This window comes from Siniperca chuatsi, linkage group LG21, assembly GCF_020085105.1.
Source record: "Siniperca chuatsi isolate FFG_IHB_CAS linkage group LG21, ASM2008510v1, whole genome shotgun sequence".
In the NCBI taxonomy this organism is placed as follows: domain Eukaryota; kingdom Metazoa; phylum Chordata; class Actinopteri; order Centrarchiformes; family Sinipercidae; genus Siniperca; species Siniperca chuatsi.
The window spans coordinates 13,531,219-13,549,096 of NC_058062.1; the positions used below are offsets into that span (position 1 = coordinate 13,531,219).

At 42.5% G+C, this 17,878-nt stretch overlaps 1 protein-coding gene across 3 annotated transcripts in view; it reads left to right on the forward strand.

Annotated features, from left to right (window-relative positions):
* cep112 (centrosomal protein 112) overlaps positions 1–11,313 on the forward strand; it is a 103,193-nt gene extending 91,880 nt beyond the window's left edge. For all 3 annotated transcript variants that reach the window (XM_044180910.1, XM_044180908.1, XM_044180909.1), the window contains 4 exons: positions 2,157–2,246; positions 8,357–8,458; positions 10,277–10,341; positions 10,938–11,313. In XM_044180910.1, the coding sequence (XP_044036845.1) occupies positions 2,157–2,246; positions 8,357–8,458; positions 10,277–10,341; positions 10,938–10,941 (261 nt within the window). In that variant the 3' untranslated portion in view covers positions 10,942–11,313. The remainder of the gene's footprint in view (positions 1–2,156; positions 2,247–8,356; positions 8,459–10,276; positions 10,342–10,937) is intronic.
* Positions 11,314–17,878: the final 6,565 nt, after the last annotated feature.

Sequence of the window (17,878 nt, forward strand, 5' to 3'; positions counted from 1 at the left end):
ATCATACGACCATCATGTCTGACAGTGAGAATGACTAAATATTTCTCACAAATGACTCACAAAGCGCTTTTATTCATCAGCAGAATCATCCCATATGATTCTATTAATGAAGTGACAACTGTTGAACTACACCCTGAGAGTTGTTTTGAGCACATCGGATACAGAACCCACATGAAAGACACGAACACGTCACCAGTGAGGCCCAGTAGTATTACTTCCCAGAAGACCTTGTCCAGAAATGCTGTGTCACAGTGCGGGGAATCAGAAGTGGGTTTGGGTGGGGGGGGGGTTCAGCGTTTCCCATCTTCTTTGTTAGCCGTACTGCTGCCTAAAAGGATAGATGGAGGCGAGGTTAGGATCACAGTAGGGAAGTGTTGGAGGAAGGAAGGTTAAGAATTACAGCTCTGTATGTGCATGCAAGTACCTAATAAATAATCCACTGACATACAACAAGAAACACACTTCTACATACAGTAGTTTAATGCTTGTGTGTGCTAAAATAAACTGCCTCAGAAGACTTTACAATCTGTAGAACACATTCTGTGACACTCTCTCCATCCTTTGACCTTCGATAAGGAAAAACGCGAAAAGAAAAAGGTAGAAACCTCACACTCAGGTGCCTCTCGGTCACTGCAATCAGAAAATGTGTGGAAAAATGGTGCAACTCCACTAAAAATGCTTTTCTAGTGTCATTGAGCCTTTGATTTACCAATAAACAAAATGAAATGATGAAATCGAAGGCAAGGGGTTGCACTGGATGTGGGCTGTGATTGGATCGTGACTGGCTAAGAAATACCCTGATTAATAGGCTCAACACGCTAGAAACCAGCTGCCTTTCATGCTGCAGAGCTAAAACTGACCTCAACATGCTCCATAATCGTAATAGTCTAGTAATATGTGTTGTTCTAGAAATCCATCTGCCAGGAGCCTAAATTAGCCACTGTACATTATAAAGTCGATTTACCAGCATCTATGCAGTTCAGGTATGGGTTTACACTGTGGTGCAGTCTTGATGTTTCAGATTATTAAAAGAAAATTACATGTCAAAAAATTACTTGAGCTACTGTGAGATTATCTGTATCTAACAATTTGACAACAAAGGTTTGTGTTGCACCTTCCTTCCTTTTTAGTCAGTCGTTCTCAGAAAGTTGCTAATCAGAAGTTCAACCTGGCCCTGAAGCCTAACAGTCTATGTGTGATTTATGTCAGTCTAGTGGGTTGTAGATCAGGCTGGTCATGGCTATCACCTGGACTGTGTTTCCCTCAGCTCTGAGAATCGATGAGGCAACACCTGGCCCACTCACTCAACTCCACTGGGGAGAGACACTGAGGATATTGATGCTAGCCAGTGCCTCATACACTTGTTGGAGGCCGTGTGTGTGTGTAATGCATGTCTGTGCTTTTATGTTAAGATGTGTGTGCACGCACATGCCACTCTCTCTGCTTTTCATGCAGACTAATCAAAGACGAAGTGTCCACATGTGCACTCAAAACATCTGGTTCTGCGTCGCACGCAGGAACTGCGCCTTTCTTTCCACTGCTATCACTTACAGGCAGAGAAGGAAAAAATGCCCAACACACACATGCTCGCACACACATACATTGCATTTTCTTTCTTTCTTTCTTGCCTGAATCATACGAAGCAAAATAGATTAAATTCTTTATTGGCGCCCTATGGGGAAATTTGATCAGCTCAGGTATTGGACTACATATAAGAGAAAGAAATAATTATCCTTGAAGGAATGCAACTTTACAAAAGCCTGGAAGGTTTGCTAATTCCCTGAGTGAGCAAGTCTCTCTTTCTGTATACCCTTGTCTAGAAATGATTTTGGGCTTAATGAGGCCAGCTTGCCTGTAATTGCTGTCATGACTTTATTATTAGCCTTTTAACACGCAAAGACTAATCAGGCTGCATCTCTCCTCACTGTCCCTCTGTCCTCCCTGGCTCTATCCTTCTTGATCTCTCGTTTTCTCAGTTGCACTCCCCTCATTCAGCTTCAGCATGTGTCTCTCGTCCAGCTCAAATGTAACTGTAGATTAATGTATATCACTGTGTGTCAGTTACACTTTACACCACACAGATCTGGAGATGCTTTTCTTTTTTCCGTCAGTCAACTGACAACACTGACTGTCTTCTCCTCTCCCCCCCCCCCCAGGTTCTGCAGGAAAAGGTGGAAAGTCTACAGAGGCAGCTGCACTGCTCAGAGAAGAAGCTGCTTAGCAGAGAGCTGGAGACTGATGAGAAGGTAATGTACTCACTCTTTTTTTTTTCTCCATCTCTCACTCTTTTTCATGCTCATCAGGCATGTAGAAGAAAGGCAGGCTGTCTCTTACTCAAACTCATTTGCTCCTCACCATTACTGTTGCATCACTCTCGCTGCCCAACATTAATTTCTTTCAACCCACTACCCTCAGCCTTTTCGTCACACTTCTCTATGCTTTTTGCCAGCACGTAACTTCTATTTGACTTTTTTTTATTAATCATGCAATCCTTTTTTGGTTTCTTGAATCCCTTTACTGACTCTCAACACCCATCTCTGCTCCCAGATCATCCCTAGCCCCTCACCCCTCAGTTGCCATCCTTACTAGACCCTCCAGGGGGCCACAAAAGACAAAAAAATGGCTTCTACCTTCCTTTCTGCCCTCCCCTCATCACTCTACCATCTCTCATTTTCCTGTTCAGAGCCAGAGATATGCCCCCTCGCACATTTCCCAAATTCCTTGAGATTTGGCTTCAAGAGCTAGCACCTAGGGCCAGGAATGCCACCACTGCCTGTGTTCAGAGGGAAGCCTCTGAGTGCACACACACTCTCCATGGCTCTCCAGAATGCCCTGTAATCAGGCTCTGTTTTAACCTTGACACACACACACACACACAGAAGAAAGCAATAATGACTACACTCACACAGGAGGCCTTTCTTTGTACACTGGTATTTACACCCAAGGCATTCATTGGCCCCTCTGATCCACCTGCTGACCCTTGTACACACTTCACACACTCGTCACACACCTCAGTGTCTGGCCATCATAAATCTGCAGGAAGGGGTCAGTGGTTTTTAGGAGCCGTTGGTCACTGACCCAGTCCCAGAGGCGCTGCACGTTGTTTCCTATAACTTAGAAGGAGCTGACCCCTGAACCTGCCTGCTATAATGTCAGATCATTTTGTCTGGATAAGGGTTTGGGGCACTCTTTTCATGTATGTGTTATTTACACTTACATGAAAAGAGTGGGGTTTTTTGTGTGTTATTTACTGTGTGATCATCATTGAAGATGCAAGCACATTAAAACACTCAAAACCCACTTATTGCTTGTGGTCTATAGAGATTTGTCTTGTAAGGTTGAATTTTTTTCATACTGGCGCCAGTAAGAAACACGGATTTTGTTACTGATACCAAAAATGCTGCTCTCTGGTATAAAATCAGCAACATCATGATTTAAATCAGGCACTATGTTGAAGCAAAGAATGAGTAAACAAGACTAAGAATCTGACTAAGCATTTGGTACCAATTTTAGGTACTTTAGTTGTTGATTCTCTGCCACAAACACATTTCACTAATTTATCGCAGATTGTTTTCCAATGTCAAAGTTGGCAATAAAGACACAAACAGGAAGTGTGCCATAGTCAAATAAGAGTGAAGGAATCTCAGCGCATCAACCTACTTGGAGCTAAAACCGATGCCTCAACAAATAGGATGGGCAGGTTCTAGGTATTACTTATGTAAATATACATCATACAAATCATCAAATTTCCTAGAAAACAACATAGAAACATCTATTCAAACATTATAGGATGATTATAGAAAAAAGATTAATTTCTTAATGTAGTCCATATGGTTCAGTTGTGTTCAACAAAACTGTTTGTCCCAGGAAGTGAGCCATATCTACTCAGTGCTCTTTAGTCTTCAATGATCAATCAAGTCCTCAGTGTAAATGTGCGCAATGAACTCCGATTGGTGCCCTTTACTTGGCTGCTGGAATTTGCTGTTTGCAGTGAAAGATGAGTGTTGTTTCGGTATTACCTCTATGTAGTGAGTTTAGATGTTGTCAGTTCAGTTGTCTCTCCCACTGTCACTCTTCGTTGGTTGAGACCAGTAGGTTTACAGTGTCCTGCACAGAGTTAAACATATGTGTGTGTGTAGGTGTGTATGGCACCCCTTTCTTTTGACAGCGAGTCACAGTTCTACTCCCTGTGTGGGGAGAGAGACTGTCTGAATCATATTTACTCCTGTCTCCTACCCTGCTCTCACCTAAGGTCAGGTGCGTGTGTTTGAGTGTGCATGGTGTCAGTAGGAAAACAGCCCTTCTGCTGTATGTTTTTGATTGGTTTGTGTGTGACTGTTTGCATTAGTGTACATCACATGTGCACCTTATGAGTGCATTGTTTTTTGCGTTTGATAATAAACCTCCATTGTCTCCTCACACTGATATTGCCCTAGTTTATCTGCCAAGACTTGTCTTTGTAATCTGATCTCTCATATGCAAAAACAGTCTTTCTGCCCAGACTTCACACAGATGTTGCTTGCCTTACACTTGTAGGGCCCTCGCAGGCTCCCCCACTCTAAAATGGCGGTTCTGCTGCTCACTGTGGTTCAATTCTCCTTGAAGAGAGGAGCAGAATGTTGAGTACATCTCTTTGTATAAATACATAATGATACAGTGGGAACAGTGAACTGTACAAGTTTCAGAGATGTATTCTCCTGCAACATGGGAGCTTGGTAAAATAAAAAATAAATCATTTCTGTAGTTGTTTTCAGTACTGATGCAGACATAAAGGAGGTGTTGAACTTAAGTTCTGTAGGCTCAGTCATTTTCCTGTGTGCTGTTTTTGTTGAAGTACATTACATCAGCAGCTAGAATCCATCCCATAGTTCTAACAACTTCACTAAGATCTGTATCCACTTTTAATCTCCTGCCTTTTTCTCTTTTTTTTTTCACTTTTGTGAAGCTTTTTTTCCCCTCTTGCAGCAAAGCGTTTTTGAATTCAAATCGCTCCTTGGTGAACTCTGAGTGCCAACTCAGTGGCTGTGGAAGTGCAAACTTTGTGAGTGGCGTCATTTTTGATGTACCCCCTTGTTCCTGACAAGGTTTTTGTCACTTTGGAACAAGGGGGTATATCAAAAATCTCTTTCGAGCAGCTACTCATCCCCCCAACCCGTCCCACGCAAGCCTGTACACACACACACACACACACACCCCAACTTCATTAGCATACATCAAGCTTCCTAACGATGTGACAAACTTCATTTGAACGTTGAAAGTATTGAGGGCTTGTTCCTTTCTGCTGGCAGCTGTCAAAAACCACGCCATGTGACTGTACCAAACGCAAGGGAAAGTCAAAACCACAATCTAAAGACTATATATAGATGAAATGTTGTCATTTTAAGATGACTGGGAGGGGAAAACGACTGCCGCTCCTCGCAGTCTTCAAAACTAGAGAATCATTCTTTATCAGGAACAAACAAAATCTCATTTTAAAAAGAGATGTGGAGATGAAACCTGATTTTTCTCCAGAAAGTCAAAGTCCCTTTTCATTGCTTTGGGAAATAGCAGCACTTTTTTTTTTTTTTTTTTTTTTTTTACCCCTGTGTTTCCCTGCCTCTGTTTTCTTTCCTGCTCACTCTCATCTGGAGTCCGTCAATGACCAAAACCTCATGGAAGGTTTGATCAACAGTATTGTTCAAAGGCATCTGGCCTAATGGTGAGGAGGCTTTTTTTTTTCAGATGCCGTCACATGCATCCTGCCACCTGTCAGAAAAACAAACATGCCTTTGCTGTAAAAAGATGTTAAAAGAGGAGAAAAATAGAGATTTGAGAGGAGGGACCTTGGAAGAGGCGAGAAGATGCAAATCTGAAGGAACAATGTCTCTCAGTCAGACTTTGGGGAGTTTGAGAGATGCTCCTGTTTTGAATTTTAACGCCACTGAGAGACACCGTGAAGTCAGAAATTTGAATTGGTACCTAACTATGTCTGCTCTTTTCTGTATCTGTTAGCTTAGCATACGTTTCCACAACAGAGATGTTGTTATAGGAAAGGCTGCTGCTTCCACCCACACACATTGCATAGTAAACTATGGCTAAGCGTTAGTTAGACATGCTGTGGAAAGATGTGATTGCAAATGCCTTTGGTCTGCTACTGTGCAGCAAGAGCAGAGATCTGTATCATACACGTTCACATTAATGTAGATATACACCATATATTGATAGAAATGTTATGATAAGAACGATACAATTTTTACAATACATAAAAAATAATGATGATTTACTTTCTGTCTCACACCAAGGGCCACACCAGCCATTCGGTGCAGTTGACCACAAAGTCATTAGGACAGATGCTAGATACAAAACTTAATTGTATCACATAATACATCAGTTCTAGTTTGGACTTCCCTTTGTCGTTGTTGCTAAAGCAAACATTCACGGCTTGTCTAGTTTGATCAGCCATACGGCTGTATGTACAGTATCCAGTCGTCCGTGTTGCTTTCTGTGAGTCCCGGTGAATATGCTGTTGTAGCCGTGCCCATTCTAATGTATGGGAAGGAAAATGGAGACAGCATCGCCACAAAGGAGCTTGTAATTTAGGCAGAGCGGATCTCTCATTGCTGCGGTGACTGCACCATACATGAACCAAGAATGCAAAACTAAGGAGCGTGGCTTTTGAAGAATCTAGACTTATATTCAGAGTGGTTGGTAAGGGATGTGTTTATTCAACCATTGTTTATTGCTTCGGTCTGAGGTAGTGGAGTGTGTTTTGTCTTGGCTTGCCATTTTGTTATGACTACAGAAGCTGCTATAGATAGTTTTTGAAAATCCGTACTCCCGTAGCTTCAGCTGATTTTTTAACTCCTGGACATTCAAATGAAAGCTTCTGAAACCAGTCACTCTCAAATTATCCTTGACTTCATTCTCACACAGAGAAAAAAAGACATATTTCTGTAAACTGATGGACTCTCGACCCAATATTATTGTCCCAACACTTTAAAATGAATAGGGCAGAAGGAGCCAGAAAAATTTGGCAAAGTTGTGTCAGACTAATCTACTGCGTGCTGTGCCGAGACAAAGTGAGCTGCTTCATGTTGGGATCATTTATACTAGAGGTTGCTTTGAAGTGCTTCCCAATCCCTTTCATTGTGCCCAGGAAGATTAATTAGCGAAAGCCAGAACAATCAGTTAAATCCACAACAGGAAAATTATTTTAGGAAAACCAATCTTTTTCCCTCCCCCTCACCTCATTCACGCTCCCTTCACTTGAAAGGACGGACTGATGAGAGGAGAGGTGGGGAGCGATGGGATAATGTTAGCGAGACTTTGGCTCTGTCAAAGACATTACGGTCGGTTGAAATGCTCAGACTCTCCCCTGGTTACACCTTGAAATGTGTGGGTGAAAACTGTTGCTTTTCACAGCGCCCGTTGATTCCTCGAGCTCTGTTAAACTATTCATCAAGCTCCAAATTAATTGATTCAGCAACTCTTTTCAAAATGCTGTAAATGCTTTTACAGTTCTGTAAAAGCTCTGTGTTTGTGCATGTATGTTTGTGTGTGTGTGCATGTCTGTATATGTGTGCGCGTCCATTCATGTGTGTTTGTGGGTAAAGGGGGGGGTTGTGCTAACCAAACCCTTTTCAACTTCTATAATCAGACTCTGGCTTAGTGCAGTGTAATTTAGCCCCAGACAGACTTCCTCCAGTCCTCCCCAGTGGACCTAGCTAGCTAGCAAGCTATTGAGCTGCTGCTGCTTTTGATGTGTTCTGCCCTCCACCACGGCCCTGTCCTCTTCAAAACCCAGCTGTGTAACAGGCCCCATAAATGCATTGTGTTAGAGCTGGCTGTAGTCATCAGCAGCCAGTAGGGGGTGTTGTGCAGAGCGAGGCATGCCAGTCTGCAGAACCCCTGTGGAGATATGAAGGAGCTGTGAAGAGCAAGGGAATACTCTGAGCCATGAATAAAGAGGGAATACCCACTGTCTGTGTGTGTGTGTGTGTGTGTGTGTGTGTGTGTGTGTGTGTGTGCGCGCCGCCTCCAAGGGAGCTGTTCACTTGGTCGCCGTGTCTGGAAGTGCATGCATGCGAGTGTGTATGTGAATGTACAGCAGAAGCACTTATTCAGCAATGATTTTAATTGATTAATATTATTCATTTGCTTGATAATGAGCCTCTTTCTCATTGATGAACAGTCTTTAATTGTGTCAAAGTCAAGAGAAATGGTTTACTGTCTGTGCAGGTGTTTGTGTGTGTGAGGATAATGCATATGTATTCATTTGATGGTTGGATAACTAATGTGGATTTATTAATTTATGTGTTTGGGTTTTCCTTCTAAGTGACACTGACACTGTTTGGTCATCCTGCCTCTGTCTTCTCAGGTGACTGTGGTGCGTCAGGAGTACGAGGAGAAGATCAAGGGTTTGATGCCAGCAGTGCTCAGACAGGAACTGGAGGACACCATCACCTCTCTAAAAGCTCAGGTGAGAACTGACTGTTTGCTCTGGCTACTGATCAGATACAGGCAGGACTAGAACAAACATGCTGACACATTCAATCTGGTGACTTTAGTTCCAAGAATGTTAAAAATTGTCTGGGGGCTCAGGTTCTCATTTTCAACCTACATAATATTCCTTCTGTCTTTTTCTTTCATTAATCCATACATTGGAAAACATCTTCTATATTTTTACATAGTTCCACAGTTTTTCAACTTCAACAATCCTAGGTTTACCTAAACACTGCCCATTTACTGTATACGTCACATATACATACTGTATTTCCCCAATGTATCTTTTTATTTTCATTTTCTTTTTTATAACGTTACGTTTAATAAAATCACCAGGCATAAGCAACCCTCTAAGGCTTAAGTCGATGCGTATGACAGTGTGGAAAACACGCAGCCCTCTCATTCATTTAAATGGAGCAAGTCTGCCGGCACAGTGGGGGTACCAACGCAGAGGCTCCAGCAAAACAACGCAGGATCGTCCGGCAAAAAAGTTGAACCTGGCTCAACTTTTGTTGCAACGCAACTTGACGTCATCTGACAAGGCGTATTTTTACTGTTTACCTAACAATAGCATTCCAGAGTTATAAAATCCTGTCTGTGAGTACTACAAACCGTTGTGCAGTGTTTTGGCGTCTGATAAGCCTTTAAACACATTAATCTGTTACTCCAACTGGACTTCCTGTATCATATTTCATTGTCTCACCAGTACCTTAAACAACACCCGCCAGAGCTGATACCAAAGATGGCTTTGGTGTGGTTTTGGTGTAGCACTCGATCATAGACATTGGTGTCGCTTTGGGCCCTGCCAATCCTCTTTATAAACCTTAATCTCTCCTTGTCTCTCCATCAGATCACACAATCACCCCTCTCATAACCACATTCATATAGCCATGTTGTTCCTCTGAGCCGTGTCTCTTACTAATATCTATATCTAATGATAATAGGACCAAGCAGTACAAGTTTTTGTAAAAGGGGCTCATCATAAACTCCTGCCTTGTTCAAATAGGCCTACCAAGATCCTATTTCAGTGCAACGACCACAGCTCTGTGATCGGATATGTTTATAAGATGTAATTCGTGACCAGAACGGTCTTTCCTCTCACTGACGATGTCTTGGGTTTTGCACATTAAAGTGCATTATTTTTACATAGTGAAAAAAAGGTGGGGAGAGTTTTCGTGTCTCTGGAGGCATCCAACCACATTTCGGTGGGGTTTTGCATATACTTCACCACTGCGAAGTGCCAAATGAAATGCTAGAACTTTCCTGAGGTCTCCCCCACAGAAAGGAATGTACCCTCGGCTCCAGTACGGTAGTCCCAGAACAATACAGATTCTTTCGGAGCCGTGATTATTCTGCCAGGCTCTAGATGCCATGTAAATGTAGATGGGGTTTATTTTCACTTCAGCCAAAGACACTTCATAAATAAACTCACACTTTGTAGCCAAACAAAAGAATGGCACTGCCTCCTCTCGCAGCGTCCTAACCTCAACTAACCTGGCTCATTCTCCCTATGTGCTTTAACCCCACTGCCCTAATCTCCTGACCCCCAATCCCTGCTGTCCTGACCCCTGGACTCAACAACCAAGCCTTTCTTCCACTCTCCCCTATTTAGCTAACCCCCTCCACCCAAAAGCACAACTGACCTAAAGCCATCATACCCTCTCCGCTTCCAGTTTCTGTATTCTGATGCACTGGTTTCCTACTTCCCTCATTCTGATTACACAACTAATAAGAGTGAGTACATTTTTTTTACATTACTCTGTGCCAAATGTTGCATTGTCTGTCTGTGTTGCAGGTTAACTTCCTTCAGAAGAGAGCCTCTTTGCTACAGGAAGACCTGGATGCCTGTCGCAGCAGGAGGTTAGCATGATTGTTTAGATTGTATAGACACATATATGTGCCTGTACATAGTTCATGTGGAAGTTTGTACCTCTGTACAGTACATGTATGTATGTGCCTTTTTTTTTTACACCAGGTAGTGTAGTATAGTTAAGTATGAACATCCAGAATTACTCAAGGCTTGCAGTATATTTTGTATTTTGCACTATTAATGGTGCAGGTACATCAGATGAAGTCTTTGACTATGACAGCTTCCAGTCCTGAGGGCTTTCATTTGCCTCCTATCCATCATACTGTAAGAGCCATTTATGTCTTTATGAAAAGCATCTATACATACGCAGTGATAAGAGGCCTCGTCAAACAACGCTGCTACTCACATCTCTGCAAACATCTCTCAGGACTGTCAGTCATGCACATCACAGTAAATAACCAGTTATTTCACTGTACTCTACCTCACAACTTAAAGTGACAGAGATATTGAGAATCTCAAAGGAACAGTCAATCAGAGAGAGTTAGTTTATCTTTGCTTCCATGATGGTATTCTTTAATGTCGATTGTATTATTATAATGTTGGTTTAATGGTTTAACACAAGAATAACCAAACTCTTTCTGAACAGGTAACCATGGGAGAACCACAGCCTGAGCCTACGACGGGATATGAAGGATAAGACGTCCAATCAGATGTGAGCGTTATTGTCGTGTTTTACACACCTGTCATGCCACTGGACCAGTCATCTTTTAGTTTGATGTGCTGTTGTCTCTCATGGTTTTATTAACACATGAATTATTTATTCATTGTCAGATTTTAACTTTAGTCTTAACTTGTTGGAAAAAATACATATATTTATGTTCACAACTGGTTACATTTTTCAGTTTTATATTTTTTGATATCATTAACTTGATATTATTGTTACTGATATTTGATAGACATTTGATATCAATTGTCATATCCTTACCAAAATCCATCATTTTTAATAAAATACTTTTCATCACTTTCTGTTGTCATGCTTTCTTTTTGTCTTTCTTTCTGAGCATGTTTTTCTTCTTCTTCAAATACCTCATAATTAATCCCTCAATTAGGGGAAGTCATGCTGTTGCCCTTGTTTTTATATCACCACAACATGCATGTTAACCAAGATTAGCTCTGTAACTTTACACTAAAGTCAAAGACCTTGAATTCCCATCTCCCCCATCACTATTTAGCATCGCCTTTCTGCTCAAGCCCCCATTTGAACTGTAAAGAGTAGTTGGGGGTTTGTGGTTGGTTCAGATAAAGAGCGCTGCGAGCCGATTGTTTGAACCTCAGGCCAAATGCTACAGTCCTTGGACTCACTGTTTCTGCCTCCACCAAAAGTATGTGTTTTACCAATGGCTCCACTCATACCCAAGCTGAATGGCTCGGACACAAAATGGCCGCCATGTGTCCAAGTCTCCTCCAATGTCTCCAGAGTGTGGAGGTTTTATGATGATAATAACATTTGGTGGACCAAGGATGGGCTTCATAATGAGCCCCCATCCATTGGTATTTTGTGTCTCTGGTAGGTGAGGAATGCATGGGCTTGAATACTGATCATTTCAAAAGAATCCAGTTTTTTCCTGGAAAACAGTTTGGAGGAATTATTAAATTCCAAAATCGGATTTGATTTCAAAGAGGGCTCTACACTTATTTGCATTGGATTTGCTTTCTTTTTACACCCGCAGTTCACGCACTTCCTTGCCTTCCCATTGTCCGTGACCTGTTCTGCTGTCTCCAACCGAAACACTATACCCCTCTCTGTGTTTATTTGATGTGCTGATTCTGCTGCCCAGAAACAAAAAAAGAGAGACGAAAGGAGAGAGGACTGTCAGACCGACATCTGAGAAACAGGAATTTAGTCTTTCAGCACAAAGTCTTTGTAGAGTCTGTTGTTTCTGGAAGACGTGCACAGAGGATTCATAACTATTGCAACATAGCATCATACATGCATGTGCACTTGTGTATGTGTGATTACATTCACGTGTCAGTAATGGCCTCCGTATGCTTCAAACAAACTACAACGTACGACTGTGTCTGAAGGCAAAAGTGTTTAAACCTGTTCTAAATGGCCACACTCAAAGGTGGGGCAAAATAGCCTCCTCCTAACTGCCTCCATCATACTCCCTTATCATTCTCCAGTAAGGGTGTGTCTTGCATGTCTTAGTCTTGACCCTATCAGTGGTACAAATGATGATAGGGGTAGTGTTGCTCCAAAAAAGGACAGAGGCATTTTTGCCATTTCAAGGGTTCAGTTTTACTTGAAAACCATCTACAGGAGCAGGTAGAGGTGCTAAGAGACAACAGCAACAACACGAGATATAAACCTTCCTTCCGCTGTGGTCTAAAAGTTTCTAAGGAGCTGAAGTTGTTTACATGACACTGACAGCTTTGGCTGTTGATTTGTGTTGATGTTCTGTCTTACAATTTAGGCCTAATTGATGCAACTGAGCAATCAGCTGGCACACCTGGTGCTTATCAGCTATTGCTCCCTGACATCTCTACCTGCTCTTGATATTATAATTATAATTATATTGCATTCAGTTGTGCACACGAAAAGTGATGGACGTAGTTGTGTGAAGAATGAAAAAGGAGAGCTTAAGGAAGGAGTTTAAACCCTGCCTACTTTCACACCTCCACACACCTGGCCCATCACATCGTCACAATTGACAACGTTGTCGGATTGTCTGTTTTTGAAAGTTACAAAAATTGTCTCACGATTCTGATATCTCACCCGATTCTGCTCTTAGAAAGGTGTTCAGGTGCTGTTTGATGATCTGACAAGTGCTTGGTTCGAAGCATACTGAGGTCTCCCCCAACACCTTTCTGGCTACGTCTGGCAATTTTTTTTAACTTTCTGAAACAGACAATCCAACAATCATGCCTGCCTTACGCAACGACTGGCCAGGTGTGTGGAGGTGAGAAAGTTGGCAGGATTTGAACTTTTTTTTTCATTCTTCACACAACTACTGCTGTTAAATATCATGTACAAACGAGTGCAACAACATTAATGCCTTCAAGGAGAGGCCACTTGAAATGTGCACTATTATCCCCATTTGTACGATTCGTCGTGTCTTACCCCTCTGTTTTTTCTCTTACCTTCAAGTATGGCCATTTAAAGCAGCCATGAACACTTTAGCCCTCAGACGGGGTCAGGAGGTTTGATGACAAGTCGTATGAACTACTTTGTTTCACTCATACTTCACCCTTTACAGAAATTGTTGCACGCAGACCCACCCAATTCTACCGTCGGAAAGGAGGTTTCAGATACTGTCAGGTGATCATTCATTTAAAGCGTACTGAGTCCTTAAGATTATGATACTGTAGATCTAAAGGTTAATGCGTACTCTGTCCTGTTTAGTAGGCCCATGTTTTGCTCATTCACACCCAAACAGGCTCCAGCTATATAACCTCTCCTTTAATCTCTATTATTACTCTGACATAGTTTCACTCTAATTGATTGTCTACCACCAAAATAAACCTCCATAATTGTGCTTGTGTAAATACAAGCCACGAATGTCATTTCCACACAGCCGACACGGCCCCATTAAGGATCAAAGCCCTCGCTTCCTCTCCGTTATCTCCACATCAGACGGTGGACTGTTGTGTGACAACAGTAAATGGCAGTCCGGGAGCTCCCAAGGTTTCCACTCATCCACCATATTCTCTCTTCATGCCAGAGCTCACAGCTGCTGTACTGTATGACGCTTATTAATGTGAAATGTAGTTTTCATGACATGAGTGCAGGCCCGTTTAAAAATCATTGCATGCTCTCAAAATGCACACAAGATAAAAACTGCCTTGTGACAGGCCTCTGGGATTGACTGTACATCAGTGTGTGATTGACAATGGCATTGTACGTGTGTGTGTGTGTGTGTGTGTTTGCGTGAGCCGTGCGTTACTGGAGCTTTTTATAGCGCTGTATTCTGAGTCAGACCCTAGGAGGCCTGTGTTTGGCTGCTGTACGCTGCTTGCATAAATAAACCTGTTTATCACCAACACGTCTCGCACACACTGATGTCTTCCATCATGTTTGCTGCCTTTGTCTCTCCTCCTAGCTTGTATCATTCTTCTCTTTGTTGATACGGTATTTATGGCAGTGATTCTCCTTTTTATCCACGGCTCTGTCACTCAAACGCAACAAGAGCTATGAAAAGGATATGCAGCTGTGTGATTTGAGAACTTAGCTATACAGCCTTAGTGAAGAAGGCACAGCAGGTTGTGTTGTGTGACTGTGGCATAGAGATTGCTGTCTGGGCTGATAGTGTGGGCTGAGCAGAGGGACAGAAGACACTGCACTCAAGACAGTGTGGGAGGTTTGTCTGTATCGCTTGCCCCATGTCTCTGTCTGGTATCTCTGCCTCGCTCTTTCCATTCATCTCTCTCAGCCTCTTTTATTATTATACACAAATTCTTGCACCAAAACTGGTAATTGGTAAGTAGACTATGGCCACATCCACACTGATGCAGATAAAATGGGAAATGCATCTTTTTTTTCTCCTTTTTGATTTTCCATTCATTAATTTTCAAAAAATATTCTCCAAAGTGGATCATTTAAAAAAGTTTTATAACTGTGGAAAGGTTTAGGGTATGAAGACTGAACACAAATCATTTTTAACTTTTTTTTTTTTTTTTTTTACACAACTCTAACTGCTGGAGTGTTTTTGCAGCCTTTCTCATTATTTTCTTCAACTTGCTCTGACATTTTAATTTGCGCTCGCCCAGTCGTGTCTTTGCATTGACTTTACATACAATTGTGCCAGCACTGAAATTCACTTTGCATTCAGTCTAAACGCACCAAAAAATTACAGAATTTCACATTTTATTCATACATTGAACTTTTCAGATGTGTTTTCTTTACATTTTTATCACACAACACTATGGTTTAAATGCTGTTTGAAAAGCTTCTCCACATTACCACCTATGCAATTGTGGTGGAGAACACTTAATCCTCTTAGTTTAATCAATTTTAATTTTTCAATTTTATAGGACATAACCTCTGTGTGCTCGATGGTAGCTACTGCCCTGAAAAGGGTGGTCTAAATGGTGACATACAGTATGACTGTCACCTAATTTCAAGGATCTGATTGTCATATGATCTATTTTGGAGAATCTTTACCTGCTAGCGTAAACAAACAAACACTTTTTTACACCTGTTTAATGCCAAGCATCTGACATGTAAATGGCATTTTAATACATCTGTATTTGTATGGACATGGTGCATGTTTGAATGTGATATTGAACGCAATTGAAAATCTTCTTGTCAAGCAAGACAGTGTTGCCCTCATCAGAGCATATTGTCTGTTGCCATGGTGCTCACACTGTTGAAGCGTCACACCCCTCTAATGGAGGAACAGGAAGCGGGGAAAGAGATAAAAATCTGGCATCTGTTGAATGGACGAGCAAGTTAATCACCTTACCAGTCTGGGAAACCCTGAGCTCCCGAGTCAGGAAAGAGGAAGATGGGGTTAAAGTGATGGATTAAAGATGAGTGAGGAAGCCCAGGGTTCAGGTTAAGACTGATTCTGAGACGGATCGCTGTCCTGTCAAGCATGGCAGAACAGTGGCGTCCGGCCTGTGAAGTGTCTGCATGGTGCTTCAGTGCAAGCGGCAGAGGAAATGAAAGTCATTACTGTCAGTGTGGAGTGAGCTTCATGGCCCAAACGGGATTAGACAGTGCATCCGACATTGTTTCTATACATTGGTAGACTTAAAAGTCAAGCGCAAAATGGGATTAAAACGAGGGAAAAAAACCAATAAATAACCTTCAACAGCCCCTCCTCTCTCTTTTTGCCTCTTTTATTTCCTCTCTGCCTTCCTTCACCACCAATTCCCTACCTATTTCATGTCTCATTCTTTCTTCATAGTCTTTTTTTCTTTCACCTGTCTCGCTCCCTATTCCACTCTCTCTGACACATCTCTCTTTCCCTTCTTCCATCTTTCACACACTCATCCCCATCATCAAAATGCACAGGTAGGCACCGACTCCCACTCACACTTTACATTCTCTGTTTTGCAAAAAAAAAACATCCTTCTGGGGCCAACTGGCGCTTGAAATCCAACTTCATTCCCCTCAAACTGAACCCTCTCAAAAACAAACCCTCCCACCACTCGCACCCTTTTTTCCTCTTCTTCTTTCAAAACAGCCCCATAACAAACTGCCGAATTGTTGCCCTTCCTTAACTTTTAAGGGTATTATGCACCATGTCCAACTTCAAAGCTTGTCTTAACTCCACACTTTAATTGTATCTTCCCCAGCTCTCTGCGTGCCATTTGATTCTGCTGACAACAGCACTTCTCCCTCCTTTCTCCTCCATCCTTCTCCCGTCCTCTTCTTCTTTGGTCCTCGCTTATGTTGTGTTTTGACCCCCTGTACCCCCACCAACACCACCACAGCTCCTCTCATCAGCTCCTTGCTCCCTTCAGAGGCCATTGTCCCCCTGTTGTCACCTACTTTGAAGAGGTAGCCTCCATTTCCTCTTTCGACAGTCGGTTGCTGCCCGGGGTGTGTACACACCAAACAAAGTTGAAACAGTAACCCCCTGTCCTACATTGGCTGTCTCCTGCTCTCTTTATCTGCTCTCTCTCTTTCTCTCTGTGTCTGTGTGAGCTGACTTCCTCCTCATGGCCCTGGTTGATAATTGCCATAAGCTTCCCTCTTGGTTTCATTTTCCATTGTTCCATCTCCCCCAAATTCTTGGCTCTGGCTTGAGATAAAGGGATGAGAACTTCAAAGGGGTCTGCAAAGAGTTTAACCCCAAGCCGAAAGGAACAGCACACAATACTGTAATTGAGAGCAGTTACTGATCACAGAGCTGCAGCACAGAGAGGACACACCGATAGACGCACACACTCTGAGTGTTTATGACTGCAACTGAGGTGGCCAGTAGCAGTTACGACAGGCCAAGGCTGCTCAGGAGACCATATAACACAGTCATAAAAACCTCTAGTCCTCTTTAGTTGTTAGATATGCTGTGTTTTTTTATCAAATATGACTTTAGATACAATAAAGAATTAAGCTGCTTTGTGTATTTTGTGCACATGCAAAAAAAGAAGTGGCCAAAATTAAAAAATTGATTGGGCCCACAAGTGATTTATGCCCTTCTGTCTCTATTTATAGGGCTCTTTGTAGTCAGGCTGAATTTGACCTGTCCCTGTAATAATATCTTCCCAAACAGAGAGATAGTTACACCCCATAACCTCTCCCCCTGAAGCCCTCTTTCAAGCGTCTTTTTATATGGCCAGGAGCCAAGGACACCCCTGGTCTCAGGCCAGTCACAGACCTGGGGTCAGCTCCTGAGGGGCAGCAGGGAAGACCCGACCTATGGAGACCTCCCATGAACCATAGAGAGGGTTGACAAGGCGGGCCATGAGGGTCCAACTGGCCCCTAGTACTGGCAGGGGGTCCACACCATCGCCATGGTGATGGTTTCCACCCTGGTGTGTTTACTGTCAGAGGTCAGCATCAGCCCTCCAAAGTTAACAAAGGCTGACATTGTCCGGGTAGCACTCTGTATATTAGCCAGATGACCTGTATACCTACAG